This window comes from Schistocerca serialis, chromosome 12 (genome assembly GCF_023864345.2).
Source record: "Schistocerca serialis cubense isolate TAMUIC-IGC-003099 chromosome 12, iqSchSeri2.2, whole genome shotgun sequence".
In the NCBI taxonomy this organism is placed as follows: Eukaryota; Metazoa; Arthropoda; class Insecta; order Orthoptera; family Acrididae; genus Schistocerca; species Schistocerca serialis.
Genome location: NC_064649.1, coordinates 9,374,686 through 9,393,640, shown reverse-complemented (window position 1 = coordinate 9,393,640; position 18,955 = coordinate 9,374,686). Strand labels below are relative to the sequence as shown.

Below are 18,955 nucleotides of genomic sequence, written 5' to 3'. Positions count from 1 at the left end.
TGGTTTGAACAGGTTTTAAAAACGTCAGTTCAAAAGTTAGGTCACTGTTGTTGCTGCTGAAACCTTAGGCAATCAGTGTTATTAATTAGCAACAATATGGAGTTGGAAAATCAAGAAGCATTACGCTGGCTTTTATTGATCTTGAAGAAACGTTACAGGTAAGCAGTGTGGTTTGCCTCGAGAAATCTACAGCGCCGCTCAAAATCACTCTCACCGTTATTTGCCCACCCAGGTCACCCAAAATATATCCCATCGAACATTTACGGGACGTAATCGAGCGGTCAGCTCGTGCACAAGATGCTGAACTGGTGACACTTGCAGAATTATGGACGCCTACACAGGCACCAGGGCTCAATATTTCTGCAGGTCACTTCCAACGCCTTGTTGAGTCCGTGCCACATGGAGTTACTGCACTACACAGCAGAATGAGTCTGACGCGAAAGTAGGTGGGATCCCATAATTTTTCTCACCTCTTTCTTTAACTAATATTTTGCATGTTAGAGAAAGAAACTTATCTGGAGCTCCCTCTAGATACACTGCCTGGCAATAACGTGAAACACGATATGGTCTGATGACAAAGTAGCTTCGTAAGTGTACACGCCAGATAGTGTCGGAGTTCCATGCGGCTTTTCGCGGATGATGCTGTAGTATACAGAAAAGTTGCAGCTTTAGAAAATGCAGCGAAATGCAGGAAGATCTGCAGTGGATAGTCACTTGGTGCAGGGAGTGACAACTGACCCTTAACATAGACAAATGTAATGTATTGCGAATACATAGAGAGAAGGATCCTTTCTTGTATGATTATATGATAGCGGAACAAACACTGGTAGCAGTTACTCCTGTAAAATATCTGGGAGTATGCGTACGGAACGATTTGAAGTGGAATGATCATATAAAATTAATTGTTGGTAAGGCGGGTGCCAGGTTGAGATTCATTAGGAGAGTCCTTAGAAAATGTAGTCCATTAACAAAGGAGGTGGCTTACAAAACACTCGTTCGACCTATACTTGAGTATTGCTGATCAGTGTGGGATCCCTACCAGATCGGATTGACGGAGGAGATAGAGAAGATCCAAAGAAGAGCGGCGCGTTTCGTTACAGGGTTATTTGGTAAGCGTGATAGCGTTACGGAGATGTTTAGCAAAGTCAAGTGGCAGACTCTGCAAGACAGGCGCTCTGCATCGCGGTGTAGCTTGCTGTCCAGGTTTCGAGAGGGTGCGTTTCTGGATGAGGTATCGAATATATTGCTTCCCCCTACTTATACCTCCCGAGGAGATCACGAATGTTTTTTTTAGAGAGATTCGAGGGCGCACGGAGGCTTTCCGGCAGTCGTTCTTCCCGCGAACCATACGCGACTGGAAGACGGAAGGGAGGTAATGACAGTGGCACGTAAAGTACCCTCTGCCACACACCGTTGGGTGGCTTGCGGAGTATAAATGTAGATGTACATCAGCGGGTATGTAAATGACTAGTATTTAGAGTCACTACCAGGCGTGGTGTATGTTTGAGTGTCGTGAACAGCGTCACACGTTGGATGATCACTGTGCAGGACAGGCAGCCTCTGTTTGCTAGTCCGGGAGAGCGTAATCACAACGTGACAGGGTTTGAAAGGGGCATCACTGCAGGTCCCCACTTCACCAGACGTTGGAATCGGTCGCTATTTTGGAGCGTTCGCATGTGACAGTGATTCTATATTCGACTCTATGGAAAAGGCTGAGTCTTTTTCAAGGGTCCAGTCGACCACGTCTGACCGCAGCAAGGGGGAACCGCCGTATTGTGCACCGAGCGTCTTGTAACCTCCTTTATCCGAGAACAAGTAACGGACTGTCTGCAACATTCTATGTTATCCCGCGCCACTGTTCGCAAACTAGCAGCAGCCGTAACAGGCAATCACCGTACCACCACAACATAGGCTGTATTACAAGAGGCTGCGTTTCCAGGGGCGTGGCGAGGGGTGGGGGGGACGTGAACGCCAGGCATGGGCTACTGATGAATGAGGTCGCACTGTGCTCAGCGACGAATCGCGCTTCTTCACTGCCCTGGGTGGATACGGGTGACCCTGGGAGAGGCAGTGCGGTGTTACTCCCGGCGACATGGGGCAGCGAGCCATCGGATATGACCTCAGGTTGCGACTGGGAACTCTAACGGCTCAACGGTACATCACGGACATTCTGTATCCTTATGTGTTACCTACCATGTCACAGTACCGCACTCACATTTTCCATCAGGACAATTCACGTCCATATAAGTGAACGCGTCTCTAGGAACTGTGTACGTGACGTTGAAGTAGTGCTGCGGCTAACTGGATCCCGACACCTGTTTCCAATGGGAAAACACGTGTAGGAGCATCTCGGACGACAACACCGTCCCAGTGCCAGTGTCCAGGGAGATCGACGGCAGCTGTGGACCGCCGGCTTACCTCAGGAGCGGCGGCTCAGCGACAGCCACCCTAACCGAATCAGAACATACATCCAGGCCCGAAGAGGTGCAGCGTCATACCTGATTAGCTGGTCCATACTGCCATTTCTTTGCAAGTATGACTCGATTTTCTAATCATACTCTGTTAACCTATGAAGTTGCGTTTCCCCTTACCCTTCAGTCCTTCAATTGTTTTTTGGTCAGCCAGTGTACATGTTATGTTATGTTATGGCAGCCGGGGACCTACAAACGACGGAGAGGCTCCGTCCGCGCCGCAGCAGCAGTGGTCCGCAACCCCACGACGACTACCGCAGTCCACATCACCCCTCCGCCACCCCACACGGAACCCAGGGTTATTGTACGGTTCGGCCCCCGGTGGACCCCCCCAGGGAACGTCTCACACCAGACGAGTGTAACCCCTATGTTTGCGTGGTAGAGTAATGGTGGTGTACGCGTACGTGGAGAACTTGTTTGCGCAGCAATCGCCGACATAGTGTAGCTGAGGCGGAATAAGGGGAACCAGCCCGCATTTGCCGAGGCAGATGGAAAACCGCCTAAAAAGCATCCACAGACTGGTCGGCTCACCGGACCTCGACACAAATCTGCAAGGCGGATTCGTGCCGGGGACCCAGCCAGTGTACATAGATTAAGATAGAAAACTATATTAATTGATGCTGTTATTATCGTAGATACGTGTAATGCACTGCGCATGTAAATACTGCATTGGTGTTCAGTGTCGAGCTCAATTGTTCCCTGGATGGAGAAAATGTTTGCTGCTTCTGTGCCATACATTTCTTTGATTTTGTACCTGAAGGTATCGCTACAGCAAGCAGAAATCTACTAAAACCACTATTGCTGGTCCCTGTTTTGATCAGAACCGAGGTGGAATCTTCCTACACGTCGGTCAGGGGCTTGGTGTAGTACATCGCGTAAACTGGTCATCAAGTAAAATACACATCAAAAAAAGGTTTGCATCACCTCGGTTCCAAGATTTCCGGAACCTCTACAGGAAATTGGAATAGAGACCAACACAAACATCATTTCCACCCTTTTTATTGCTCATGATAACCACACATTGCATTTTGTGCTACTGTACAGCGAGACCTTCAGAGGTAGTGATCCAGCCTGCTGTACGCACCAGTACCTCTAATACCCAGCATCACGTCCTCTTGCATTGATGCATGCCTGTATTCGTCGCGGCATACTATCGACAAGTTCATCAAGGCACTGTTGGTCCAGATTGTCCCACTCCTCAACGGCGATTCGGCGGAGATCCCTCAGAGTGGTTGGTGAGTCATGTCCTCCATAAACAGCCCTTTTGAATTTATCCCAGACATGTTCGATAGGGTTCATGTGTGGAGAACATGCTGGCCACTCTAGTCGACGGATGTCGTTATCCGGAAGGATGTCATTCACAAGATGTGCACGATGGGGGCGCGAATTGTCGTCCATCAAGACGAACGCCTCGCCAATACGCTGCCGATACGGTTGCACTATCGGTCGGAGGAGCCATTCACGTATCGTACAGCCGTTACGGCGCCTTCCATAACCACCAGTGGCGTACGTCGGCCCCACATAATGCCATTCCATAACAGCAGGTAACCTCCACCTTGCTGCACTCGCTGGACAGTGTGTCTAAGGCGTTCAGCGTAACTGGGTTGCCTCCAAACACGACTCCGACGATTGTCTAATTGAAGGCATACGCGACATTCATCGGTGAAGAGAACGTGATATCAATCCTGAGTGGTCCATTTGGCATGTTTTTGGACCCATCTCTATCACGCTGCATGGTGTCGTGGTTGCAAAGACGGACCTCGCCATGGATGTCGGGAGTGAAGTTGAGCATCATGCAGCCTATTGCGCACAGTTTTAGTCGTAATACGACGTCCTGTGGCTGCACGAAAAGTCCTTGGTCGGCCTGAGCGAGGCACGTCATCGACAGTTCCTGTCTCTATCTCCTCCATGTCCGAACAACATCGCTTTGGTTCACTCCGAGATGCCTGAATTCTCCCCTTGTTGAGAGCCCTTCCTGGCACAAATTAACTATGCGGCCGCGATCGAACCGCGGTACATTCCTGAACTACAGAGAACACTAGCCGTGTACCTCCTTCCTGGTGGAATGACTGGAACTGATCGGCTGTCGGACCCCCAACGTCTAATAGGCGCTGCTCATGCATGGTTGTTTACATCTTTGGGCGGGTTTAGTGACATCTCTGAACAGTCAAAGTGACTGTGTCTGTGGTACAACCTCGACAGTCAACGTCTATCTTCAGGAGTTCTGGGAAGCGGGGTGATGCAAAACTTTTTTGGATGTGTGTACGTTTGGAAACTAGACGGCTGAAAGGTGTTTCATTCGACATCACTTTACAAAGTCCAATTATACCCAACATAGTTTTACTTGATAATAGCTTAAGGCCAAAATCATGATAGTAATATGTAATAAAGTTGTTGTACAATCAAATGGAGGAAATATCATTCAAACACGTATAATGAGTTCTTCATTATTTGCTGCACGTATTTGTATGAATATTTCTGCATAAAGTCCAAATGTGTGTGTGTGTGTGTGTCGGCAGGTCAGGGCCGCTTCCACTATGCGCTGCTGGCCGTGTGCGGCTTCTGCCTCATCTCGATGATCTTCGAGTCTCTGGCTGCCGCCTACGTCACGCCGGCGGCGCAGTGCGACTTCGACATGACGTCATTCGAGAAGGGCTTCCTCGGCGGAACCATCTACATAGGTAAAGCGTGGTGCAATCTGAAATGTCGTAAATACCCATCCGTGAGGGACGTTCGTACTAAGATACTAGAGGGGGTGCGACTGTGCAGCTATTTTGCTAGATAATTCATCATCATCATCATCTCCTTCCAAGAATTATATGCTGAGATCACCTGTTCCGGTCTCTCTCATTCATCCATCCATCCAAGCATCAATCCACCCACCCACCACTTACCTAGCTCTCTCTTCCCAGTCGGTCGATAACTCATCATCTTCTTTGGATATCTGTTGTCTGTCATTCTGTCAGTAGTATCCTTCCATTTCATTCTATCTCTTCTATCGTGTCATTAATTGAAAAGATATTGCTTCATTCCTCATTTTATTACAGCATCTTACATATCTCATAAAATTTCATCTCCGCTACTCACGTACTTTTTTTTATTTTTTATTTTTTATTTTTTGCTACTGTCCCTGTCCGCGACTTACAACTATTGTTTTTCTTCCCAAAAGACTTCCAGTAGTTGCGCAAAAGCTTGATATTTATTAACCTTATTCTCAATGTCTTTTAGTTAAAACTAATATCACATCCTAGACAACTAAAATGGGATACGTATCCCAAAATTTTCTCATTTATTGTTATGTTCTATCTGACTTGATTCTTTCCTTTGAAAGCCACACATGTAATTAATTCCCCATCACATGAAGACTGACAGCTTACTGCACAGGTAATTTGCAACGAGACCCTTTGTTTCCTGTCAGTTAGGAAAGACTCAAACAATCCGCAGCATTGCTGGTGACACCATAATACTCTAATTTATTCAAGAGAATGCTGTGGTTGACACAGAATATGTTTTACATTCTCATCTAGAATGTGAGTTAAGGATTTGAGAATCGATGAATGATTTCTCGATTATTTGAAAGGAAATATACACTGAAGCGCCAAAGAAACTGGTATAGGCATGCGTATTTGAATACAGAGATATGTAAACAGGTAGAGTACGACGCTGCACTTTGGCAACGCCTATATAGGACAACAAGTGTCTGGCGCTGTTGTTAGATCGGTTAATGCTGCTACAATGGTAGCTTATCTAGATTTAAGCGAGTTTGAACGTGGTGTCATAGTCGGCGCACGAGCGACTCGGCACAGCATCTCCCAGGTAGCGATGTCGTGGGGATTTTCCCGTAGGACCATTTCGCGAGTGTACCGTGAATATGAGGAATCCGGTGAAACATCGAATCTCCGACATCGCTGCGGCCGGAAACAGATCCTGCACGAACGGGACGAACGACAACTGAAGAGAGTCTTTCAATGTGACAGAAGTGCAACACTTCTGCAAATTGCTGCAGATTTCAATGCTGGGCCATCAACAAATGTCAGCGTGCTAACCATTCAACGAATCATATTCGATATGGGCTTTCGGAGCCGAAGGTCCACTCGTGTAGCTTTCATGACTCTACGACACAAAGTTTTATGCTTCGCTTGGCCCTTCAACACCGACATTGGACTGTTGATGACTGGAAACATTTTACCTACTCGGGCGAGTCTCATTTCAAACTGTATTGAGCGGATGGACGTGTACGGATATGGAGACAACCACACGAATCCATGGATCCTGCATGTCAGCAGGGGGACTGTTCAAGCTGGTGGACGCTCTGTAACGGTGTGGGGCGTGTGCAGTTGGAGTGATATGGGACGTCTGATTTGTCTAGATACGACTCAGACAAGTGACACGTACATAAGTATCCTGTCTGCTCACATGTATCTACATCTACATTTATACTCCGCAAGCCACCCAACGGTGTGTGGCGGAGGACACTTTACTTGCCACTGTCATTACGTCCCATTCCTGTTCTAGTCGCGTATGGTTCGAGGGAAGAACGACTGCCGGAAAGCCTCCGTGCGTGCTCAAATCTCTCTAATTTTATATTCGTGATCTCCTCTGGAGGTATAAGTAGGGGGAAGCAAAATATTCGATACCTCATTCAGAAACGCACCCTGTCGAAGCCTGGATAGCAAGCTACACCGCGATGCAGAGCGCCTCTCTTGCAGAGTCTGCCACTTGAGTTTGCTAAACATGTCCGTAATGCTATCAAGCTTACCAAATAACCCTGTGACGAAACGCGCCGCTCTTCTTTGGATCTTCTCTATCTCCTGTGTCACCCTGGCCTGGTACGGATCCCACACTGATGAGCAATACTCAAGTAAAGGTCGAACGAGTGTTTTGTAAGCCACCTCATTTGTTGATGGATTACATTTTCTAAGGACTCTCCCAATGAATCTCAACCTGGCACCCGCCTTACCAACAATTAATTTTATATGATCATTCCACTTCAAATCGTTCCGCACGCATACTCCCACATATTTTACAGAAGTAACTGCTACCAGTGTTTGTTCCGCTATCATATAATCGTACAATAAAGGATCCTTCTTTCTATGTATTCGCAATACATTACATTTGTCTATGTTAAGGGTCAGTTGCCACTCCCTGCACCAAGTGCCTATCCGCTGCAGATCTTCCTGCATTTCGCTGCAATTTTCTAATGCTGCAACTTCTCTGTATACATTAGCATCATCCGCGAAAAGCCACATGGAACTTCCGACACTGTCTACTAGGTCATTTATATATATTGTGAAGAGCAATGGTCCCATAACACTCCCCTATGGCACGCCAGAGGCTACTTTAACGTCTGTAGACGTCTTTCCATTGAGAACAACGTGCTGTGTTCTGTTTGCTAAAAACTATTCAATCCAGCCACACAGCTGGTCTGATATTCCGTAGGCTCTTAAATTATCAGGCGACAGTGCGGAACTGTATCGAACGCCTACCGGAAGTCAAGGAAAATGGCATCTACCTGGGAGCCTGTATCTAATATTTTCTGCTTCCATTCCTGTCCGTTGTGCATTCCGACGGACTTGGGCAATTTCAGCACGACAATGCGACACCTCGCACGTGCAGAATTGCTACAGAGTGGCTGCAGGGACACTGCTCTGTCTTTAAACACTTCCTCTGGCCACCAGACTTCTCAGACATGAACATTATTGAGCAAATCTGGGGTGCCTTGCAACGTGCTTTGCTGCTCAGAAGAGATCTCCACCCCTCGCACTCTTACGTATTTTTGGACGGCCCTGCTGGATTCATGGTGTCAGTTCCCTCCAGCACTACTTCAGACATTAGTCGAGTCCAGGCCACGTCGTTTTGCGGCACTTGGGCGTGCTCGTGGGGGCCTCACACGATATTAGACATGAGTACCAGTTTCTTTGGCTCTTCAGTCTACGCGTAGGTACGGCTCGCCGTTGAGGGCAGCTCAGCGCGCTGTGCTTGGTGCGGCAGGCATGATCGTGAGCTCGCACGTGTGGGGCTTCGTGGCGGACACGCGCGGCCGCCGCCTCGTGCTGCTGCTGACGCTGGCCCTGGACTTCGTGTGCTCGGTGGTGGCGGCGCTCATGCCCTCGCTGCCGCTCCTCATCTTCGTCAGGTTCCTCAACGGCGTCTGGTGAGTCACCGTCAGCACGACTACTCTGCGATTCTCGTCCCAGTTGGCAACTCTACGTGTCGGATGCCTATTCCCTTTCTTATACAGGGTGAACGACAGACTGTAGGGACGTATTCGTGACCTGATATGGAGGACAAAAGGTCATGCAAACATGTGTCCGGAAATGGACAGCGTGCGTGCAATGACAGAAAATCGTACTAAACGCAGTGCAGAGCTGCATCGCATCCATGTCACAAAAAATGTTCAAAGCGGTGTGACGTCGGGTGTCATTCGTTACGTCATACACAAAAAATTATATATATATATATATATATATATATATATATATATATATATATTATATTTTTATTTTTAATTTATCAGTATGCTTCTTTCTCTCAGGGATATTGTCTTTTCTCATCACTTTTACTTACGTGCATAAGTAAATATGAAACAGGTTCTTGAAGGGCCTCACTTATTCATGTACCAACTTTAGATTTTGAATGTGATGACTAAAATATAGTTGCCGTTAATTGAATTGAATGTAATTTTGTTAATTTCTATTTATTGATTGCAAAGCAAGGCTCGAGAGAATTTCGATTGTTGCCGTGGAGCGGCCAAGATAAAAGTTACCGAACTCATGGAATCTGTATAGTTTAAAAACATGAACTTTAACCTAAATTAATTATCTGTTGCAATTTAAAAAGGCTCTCCCATTTACAGTTACTGTTAACACTGAAAACTAAATTAATACTTCGGCGCGTAATGGCCGACCAGAGGCTGCATCCGAAGATGAGCTTCTCGCAGCGCAAATTACTGAAAAAAATGCTTATTAAGAATAATTAGCCACTGCGAGCATTTGAGGTGACAACTATTACAAAGAAATTCATTTTGTAATAATAATAACAAGTTTATTTTAGCAATAAATACCAATAACTTACATAAAATATGTGTAGCCGCTCAATGGCTGCCTTCCGTATAGCGAAACAAAACAGTCTGTGTCTACCACAAAATATGTCCTTCCTCCTCGGCCGTACAATCGCGTCTCTTTCGATCCTTTTTTTATTTTCATAGACATTAAATAAAGATGCTAGTCTTTAATTATCGCTGCATATCAGTTGTTTCAAGAACATTAACTATATCTTTTACACTAATTATATTCATAAAATACTTAATTACGGCTTACAACCGATAAAAATGTCAATATTTATGTGACGTACCGTCACAGCGGCCTCTGTGGGATGCAGCGCACGCGTTCGCACGTCTCATCATCGACCGCCGCACTCTTTCGCAGTTTCTGGCCTCTCTCCGAATAGTATCACAGGTGTCGTGAATATGCTGTTGTAAGGTTTACATATCAGGAAGTGGTTCAACGTACACAACGTTTTCCAAATAACCCAGAGGTAAAAATCCAAGGGTGTTACGATCTTTGATGCAGCAGGTCATCCTAGAGGGCCTCAGCGTCCTATCCAGCGTCCGGGGCGGGGGGAATGCACATTTGTGGTAAGATCTTATGGGACCAAACTGCTGAGGTCATCGCTCCCTAACCTTGCACACTACTTACACTACTTAAGCTAACTTACGCTAAGGACAACACACAAATCCACGCCGGAGGGAGGACTCGAACCTCCGACGTGGGGAGCCGTGACAAGGCGCCTCTGACCTCGAGGCTACCCCGCGCGGCTCCGGGGAAAGTGTCGGCGAACTGTAACGCGGAAGCGGGGTGCTGCTCCGTCATGCATAACCTGTAGTATTGAAACTTCCTGGCAGATTAAAACTGTGTGCCGGGCCGAGACTCGAACTCGGCACCTTTGCCTTTCGCGGGCAAGTGCTCTACCGGCAGAACTGAAGCTATGAGGACGGGTCGTGAGTCGGGTAGCTCGGTCGGTAGACCACTTGCCCGCGAAAGGCAAAGGTCCCGAGTTGGAATCTCGGTCCAGCACACAGTTTTAATCTGCCAGGAAGTTTCATATCAGCGCAAACTCCGCTGCAGAGTGAAAATCTCATTCTGGGAACCTGTAGTACTGCCAAAGGCACCTTCTGGAGTAGCCTAGGCACAGTATTCCGCAGGAACTCCAGGTACGTTCGTCCATCGAGGCATTGTGGTACAATAATCGGTCCAAGTATGTGGTCGCCAAGAATCCCTGCCCTCACACTGATGCTGAACCGAGGCCGAAGCAACGCCTCAGTCACTCCCCCAGGATGGCCTGGAGCCCACAGATGACGATTACGCAGATTGATGATGCTAGTGCCGGTGAAGTTTGTTTCACCGGTAAAGAGATTACATAAATCCCATAATTGTGATGGTCTGATGAAAAAAATCGACAAAACCCTTCCTGCAAAGGCGAATCCTCTGCTGATAATCCTTATACTCGTCGTAGGTCGTAGGGATAGTAGCGGCTCTCATGCAGGATACACAGAGTCGTACTTTGGCTTACACCGTGTTGGCAGGCCACCTGCCTGGAGCTTGTACCAGGGTCCGTCTCAGTACCCTGTAGAAGCCGATCCTCCAAATATGATGTACGCACAGTCCGCCGTCTTCCTGCACGTTCGTCTGAAAGGGCCCGACATCACACAAACGCCCAACAAGGGCCTGAAATGTTGCTTTGGTATAGCCATGCCACCTCCCGACAGCTTCCATCTGCTTGGCCGTACACAATCACCATACCGGGCTGTTCCCGGCATGAATACAGGACCATTCCGCCGCTTACAGTACGGTTGGTTTCGTTTGGTTGTTTGGGGAAGGAGACCAGACAGCGTGGTCATCGGTCTCATCGGATTAGGGAAGGATGGGGAAGGAAGTCGGCCGTGCCCTTTCAGAGGAACCATCCCGGCATTTGCCTGGAGTGATTTAGGGAAATCACGGAAAACCTAAATCAGGATGGCCAGACGCGGGATTGAACCGTCGTCCTCCCGAATGCGAGTCCAGTGTCTAACCACTGCGCCACCTCGCTCGGTGCTTACAGTACGCTGCGTCAACTACACAGCCCGCAAAACACACAATGAACACACGGTTCGCGGTCAGAGGAACCGTCATTCGTCAGCACCATCTACCGTGGGAGCGATGGATTTCCGGACACGTGTTCATAGGGCCTTTTTCCCTCTATTTCCAGTCAGGAATCCGTCCCTGCAGTTTGTTGGCTTTATTAATGTTCACCCTGTGTACTACGATGGTCCGAAACTTAAGGTAACAAACCGGTTTATTCAGACAGTCAAAAAGATTCTCAAAGTTCCTGTTGCTTTTACCAGTATGACAAGTAAGGTTTTAATTATCATCTCCACAGTCAAACTGACCATGAAGCTTTGTTTTTGAAACATATGAGTTCGCTATTACCTGCATAAATTATTTATTTTCACTACTACAATTTCAACCGTAAGGGCAATATCAAGTGCTGCACGAAAAAGGTAAAAAAAAAAATAATAAAAGATACAGAATGTCCCAGGAGGAACGGTTAACATTATGGATATGACAAGAACGATCATTCGAAGCAAAAAAAGTCTAGTACTCTACACAACGGTCTTGTTTTAGGTATTTTAGAAGAAATACAAATAATGTACCACATTAACCATGATTCGCAGGGCATTTTCAATGAACGTACTTCAGTTAACCAGGTAGCCCTTTTGAATAACTTTTCTTTTTTGAAGCAGAGTCAAGCCTCATTTCCTTCTCCTTCTGGTTTTTCATTATTGTACTTTGCACAAGTGTATTTCTTAACTGGGTCAGTATTTTCCCCACTGCTTTGATAGTCCTTAATCAGACTTAGCTGCTATACGGAGTTTGCCCATTTCCCATGGTAAGGACTTCAAGTTTCGACCAATGTCCTCTTTTGATAGAAGTTTGCACATTTTTGGCTTCTTAGCCTGTGATTGCAGCGCGTTATTGTGCGTCGTTATCTGCATCATCACTAATTAAAATTTGCCTGTCATTCATGATGAAGAATTATCTCACATCTTATCTTACGTTGAGTCGCTGGCTTTTAGATAGTAGTCTTTTGAATTGCTCCTAATTTTAATGTGTCCCTTTATTGCTAGAAGTTTCTGTGAATTATAATGTTTAGCAAGGCTCCGTTTTCTTTAATAGCAAGATGTTTTTTAATAGGAGCGGCACGTGTGTGTGGTGTTTTAACTCATGACTATGGCACGTTGTTCCACGTCACCATATGAGTCTCCACTGACCTAAAAATTTGCAACCTGTTCATAGAAAGGAAAAAAATTCATCGTGTTTTACAGTTTATGGATAAGCTAGTTGAGTTTAACACATACAGTGTAAAATCGTGTTATGAGAAGACCATCAAGTTACATGTTTTATTTACACGTCCAGTTCCGTAGGGCTAAATTGAGGAGCAAATCTCCAAGGTCATGGAACGTGTCAGTACATGAAAATACAACATAAAAGTAATAACAGATAAAAATAAAATGTTTATGAACCCGAAAAAAGTCAAGCTATAAGTTTAAGTAAACCCAATCAACAATACAACAAGAATCAGCTTAATTTTTCAAGGAACTTCTCTACAGAATAGAAGCAGTGACCCATGAAGAAAGTTTTCAGTTTCGATTTGAAAGCGCGTGGTTTACTGTTAAGATTTTTGAATTCGTGCGGTAGGTTGTTGAAAATGGATGCAGCAGTGTGCTGCACATCTTTCTGCACAAGAGTTAAGGAAGTCCGATCCAAATGAAGGTAGGATTTCTGCCGAGAATTAACTGAGTGGCAGCTGCTTATTCTTGGGAATAAGCTAATATTGTTAACAAGAAATGACAGTACGGAATATATATATTGAGAGACCAGTGACAAAATACCCAGACTCGTGAAAAGGGGTCGACAAAAGTTTCGTGAACTTACACCACTTATTGCCCGAACCGGCCGTTTCTCAGCCAAAAATATCCTTTTAGAATGGGAAGAGTTACCCCAAAATATAATACCATACGACATAAGCGAATGAAAATAAGCAAAATAGACTAATTTTCGTTTCAAACGATCACTCACTTCAAATACCGTTCGAATAGTAAAAATGGCAGCATTAAGTCTTCGAACAGATCCTAAAAGTGGGCTTTCCACGACAGTTTACAAACTATCTGCTAGAAATTTGAACTGTTCATTTTCACTAATCATATGCCCATTCTGTAAAATTAAAATGTCACGTCTAAAGCAGGCTGAAGTTTTCTTAAGAACACTCAAATGAATGAAGACTATTTTTATCAAAGACAAATAACATGTTTTACTTACGAAATTGGGAGTTTCACTGCAGTTCTGTACTGCTCATGTTCAACACGTTGCTTAATCACCCTTAATGTACTCTAAACGCTTTTCACACAATTTTGTTGCAACGTTTTTTCCTTTCGCATGTAAATCACAAAATCAAGTCGTCAACGGCCGAGCGAGTCGGTCCCGCCTTGTTCTTCCCCTCAACAAATGGCAATACTTTAGCTAGTCTGGTTTACCTGTTTGTCTCGTCCTTCGTGTAAAAAATGGTTCAAATGGCTCTGAGCACTATGGGACTTAACTGCTGTGGTCATCAGTCCCCTAGAACTTAGAACTACTTAAACCTAAGGACATCACACACATCCATGCCCGTGGCAGGATTCGAATCTGCGACCGTAGCGGTCACGCGGTTCCAGACTGTAGCGCCTAGAACCGCACGGCCACTCCGGCCGGCCCTTCGTGTAAGCCACAGACGTAGCTTTTTCTGACGCCTAATGCTTGGGGAGGCAAGATGGCTCGGTCGGGAAGTTTGTGTAACTTTTAACACGATTTTTGAAAACGGAATGGCGTTGCAAGTTTTACGAGGTGGTCTAAAGAATTTATGCAGTTGAGAAGATATTTGCCTACTACTTGAGTTTAACACATACAATGTAGAATCGTGTTATGAGAAGAACATTATGTTACATATAGAGGGTGGAGAAAAACTGTGTCACGAAGTTTTAACCCTGGATACCTGATGCCAGTAGGAACCAAAATTACACTACTGGCCATTAGAATTGCTACACCACGAAGATGTCGTGCTACATACGCGAAATTTAACCGACAGGAAGAAGATGTTGTGCTATGCAAACGATTACCTTTTCAGAGCATTCACACAAGGTTGGTGACGGTGGCGACACCTACAACGTGCTGACATGAGGAAAGTTTCCATCCGATTTCTCATACACAAACAGCAGTTGCCTGGTGAAACGTTGTTGTGATGCCGCGTGTAAGGAGGAAAAATGAGTACCATCACGTTTACGACTTTGATAAAGGTCGGATTGTAGCCTATCGCGATTGCTGTTTATCGTATCGCGACATTGCTGCTCGTGTTGGTCGATATCCAATGACTGTTAGCAGAATATGGAATCGGTGGGTTCAGGAGGGTAATACGGAACACCGTGCTGGATCCCAACGGATGGCTGTAACGGATCGTGCAGCCACGTCTCGATCCCTGAGTCAACAGATGGGGACGTTTGCAAGACAACAACCATCTGCACGAACAGTTCGACGACGTTTGCAGCAGCATGGACTATCAGCTCGGAGACCATGGCTGCGGTTACCCTTGACGCTACATCACAGACAGGAGCGCCTGCGATGGTGTACTCAACGACGAACCTGGGTGCACGAATGGCACAACGTCATTTTTTCGGATAAATCCAGGTTCTATTTACAGAATCACAATGGTCGCATCCGTGTTTGGCGACATCGTGGTGAAAGCAGATTGGAAGCGTGTAATCGTCGTCGCCATACTGGCGTATCACCCGGCGTGATGGTATGGGGTGCCATTGGTTACACGTCTCGCTCACCTCTTGTTCGCATCGACGGCACTTTGAACAGTGGACATTACATTTCAGATGTGTTACGAGCCGTGGCTCTACCCTTCATTCGATCCCTGCGAAACCCTACATTTCAGCAGGATAATGCATGACCGCATGTTGCAGGTCCTGTACGGGCCTTTCTGGATACAGAAAATGTTCGACTGCTTCCCTGGCCGGCACATTCTCCAGATCTCTCACCAATTGAAAACGTCTGGTCAATGGTGGCCGAGCAACTGGCTCGTCACAGTACGCCAGTCACTACTCTTGATGAACCGTGGTATCGTGTTGAAGCTGCACGGGCAGCTGAACCTGTACACGCCATCCAAGCTCTGTTTGACTCAATGCCCAGGCGTATCAAGGCCGTTATTACGGCCAGAGGTGGTTGTTCTGGGTACTGATTTCTCAGGATCTAAGCACCCAAATTGCGTGAAAATGTAATCACATGTCAGTTCTAGTATAATATATTTGTCCAATGAATATCCGTTTATCATCTGCATTTCTTCTTGGTGTGGCAATTTTAATGGCCAGTAGTGTACTAACCTTGTGTAGGTCGACAACGCACCGTTTTTAAACTGCGGAAACTTGGCGCCACGCGCTCCGATTGGCCGCGGGATTGCCCTGTTGCCAGATGCTCTGGACGAAGAATGCTTTGCCTGCCGGAGATGGCGATGTATCCAAGGCGGCCCGCCCGCTCTGCGGTAGAGCGCCAGCGTCCCGTTTGGGGGCCTGGTGGTGAATCCGCCGGGGTCCCGACACATCCACTGAAGTTTCATGAGAAGACGTACCGGGAACAATCCCGCTATCAACTGTTAGTTCGCGTACAGAAAGTCTTTTATTAATTGTGTCGGCCCTGAAAATGGCCTTTTTTGCAGCTATGACATTGTTTACTTAAGACAGGTGCTCGAACTGGCGACCCTGTTACGCGACACAAGCTTGGTAACGTCGAACGGTGTTTTGCCGAACTCTTTCAAACTCTTTCTTCAAACGAATACTGTGCCGCCATGCTTACTGTATTGACTAAATCGCAGGCGACGTGTGAGTCCTCCGAAGCGAAGGTTACGTGTGAGTGCCTCTGACGTGAGACCTACTCGACACGTGTGCGTTATCACATTGGGGCAGCAACGGGGCGAGGGACGTTTGTGTGTGTGAGCCGACAACCGTAGCGCAGCCCGTCAGCCGACGGACGACATCAAGGCGATCCCACGGCCAATCGGAGCTCGTGGCGCCAAGTTTCTTTAGTTTAAAAATGGTGCGTTGTGAATCAACACAACATTGGTAATTTTGGTTCCTACCGGCATCAGCTATCCTGGGTTAAAATTTCGATACGCAATTTTTCTTCACCCTGTATACAGGGTTGTCCATTGATCGTGACCGGGCCAAATATCTCACGAAATAAGGGTGAAACAAAAAAACTACAAATAACGAAACTCGTCTAGCTTGAAGGGGGAAACCCGATAGTGCTATGGTTTGGCCGGCTAGATGGCGCTGCCATAGATCAAACGGATATCAACTGCGTTTTTTAAAAAATATGAACCCCCATTTTTTTACATATTCGTGTAGTACGTCAAGAAATATGAATGTATTAGTTGGACCACTTTTTTCGCTTTGTGATAGATGGCACTGTAATAGTCACAAAGATATGGCTCACAATTTTAGACGAAGAGTTGGTAACAGGTAGTTTTTTAAATTAAAATACAGAACGTAGGTATGTTTGAACATTTTATTTCGGTTGTTCCAATGTACCAGTGTGAACTTATCACTTCTGAGAACGCGTGCTATTACAGCGTGATTACCTGTAAATACCACATTAATCCAATAAATGCTCAAAATGATGTCCGTCAACCTCAATGCATTTCGCAATTCGTGTAACGACATTCCTCTCAACAGCGAGTGGTTCGCCTTCAGTAATGTTCGCACATGCATTGACAATGCGCTGACGCATGTTATCAGGCCTTGTCGGTGGATCACGATAGCAAATTTCCTTCAACTTTACCTACAGAAAGAAATCCGGCGACGTCAGATTCGGTGAACGTGCGGGCCATGGTATGGTGCTTCGACGACCAATCCAACTGTCATGAAATATGCCACTCAATACCGCTTCAACCGCACGTGAGCTATGTCCCGGACATCCATCATGTTGGAAGTACATCACCATTCTGTCATGTAGTGAAACATCTTGTAGTAACATCGGCAGAAAATTACGTGGAAAATCAGCATACATTGCACCATTTAGATTGCCATCGATAAAATGGGGGCTAAGTATCCTTCCTCCCATAAGGCCGCACCATACATTAACCCACCAAGGTCGCTGATGTTCCACTTGTCGCAGCCATCGTGGATTTTCCGTTAACAAATAGTGCATATTATGCCGGTTTACGTTACCGCTGTTGGTGAATGACGCTTCGTAGCTAAATAGAACGCGTGCAAAAAATCTGTCATCGTCCTGTAATTTCTCTTGTGCCCAGTGACAGAACTGTGCACCACGTTCAAAGTCGTCGCCATGCAGTTCCTGGAGCATAGAAATATGGTACGGGTGCAATCGATGTTGATGTAGCATTCTCAACACCGACGTTTTTGAGATTCCGGCTCTCGCGCAATTTGTCTGCTACTGATGTGCGGATTAGCCGCGACAGCAGCTAAAACACCTACTGGGGCATCATCATTTGTTGCAGGTCGTGGTAGACGTTTCACTGAACACTTCCTGTTTCCTTAAATAACGTAACTATCCGGCGAACGGTCCGGACACTTGGATGATGTCGTCCAGGATACCAAGCAGCATACATAGGACACGCCGGTTGGGCATTTTGATCACAATAGCCATACATCAACACGATTCGACCTTTTCCGCAATTGGGAAACTGTCCATTTTAACACGGGTAATGTAACACGAAGCAAATACCGTGCGCACTGGCGGAATGTTACATGATACCACGTACTTGCACGTTTGTGACTATTACAGCGCCATCTATCACAAAGCGAAAAAAGTGGTCCAACTAAAACATTCGTATTTCTTTACGTACGTATTTCTACACGAATATGTAATAGAAAATGTGGGTTCCTATTTTAAAAAACGCAGTTGATATCCGTTTGACCTATGGCAGCAACGTCTAACAGGCCAACCATCGCGCCATCTGGTTTCCGCCTTCAAGCTAGACGAGTTTCGTTCTTTGTAGTTTTTTCGTTTGATGCTTATTTCGTCAGATATTTGGCCCGGTCACTATCAATGGACCACCCTGTATACACGTTTAAAGCAGGCTGTAGTTTTCGTAAGAAGACTCAAATGAATGAAGACACTTGTTATCAACGACAAATAGCACGCTCTACTTATAGGTCCACTTTCATAACGGGTATACTATTCGAAGAAAAGCCGAAGGTGATCAAAATTGGTTAAAATTATGCCATTAACTGCATCTGTTAATATTACATTATTAAACCCCCTAAAACATACACGAACAATTAAAATACTGCCGGTACTGAGGATGAGATAAATTGTAGTGCAATTATTTAGCCTTATGTACTGTACAAAAGCAAAAATACGTAAGACGTTTCTAGTGATGCTTGTAATGAGATA

The 18,955-nt window shown here is 45.9% G+C and overlaps 1 protein-coding gene across 1 annotated transcript in view; it reads left to right on the top strand.

Annotated features, from left to right (window-relative positions):
* Nucleotides 1-18,955, top strand: part of LOC126428243 (synaptic vesicle glycoprotein 2A-like) — a 159,828-nt gene that overhangs the window by 77,205 nt on the left and 63,668 nt on the right. Inside the window, exons 3-4 of the mRNA XM_050090158.1 lie at nt 4,991-5,152; nt 8,463-8,625. Of these exons, the coding sequence (XP_049946115.1) occupies nt 4,991-5,152; nt 8,463-8,625 (325 nt within the window). The remainder of the gene's footprint in view (nt 1-4,990; nt 5,153-8,462; nt 8,626-18,955) is intronic.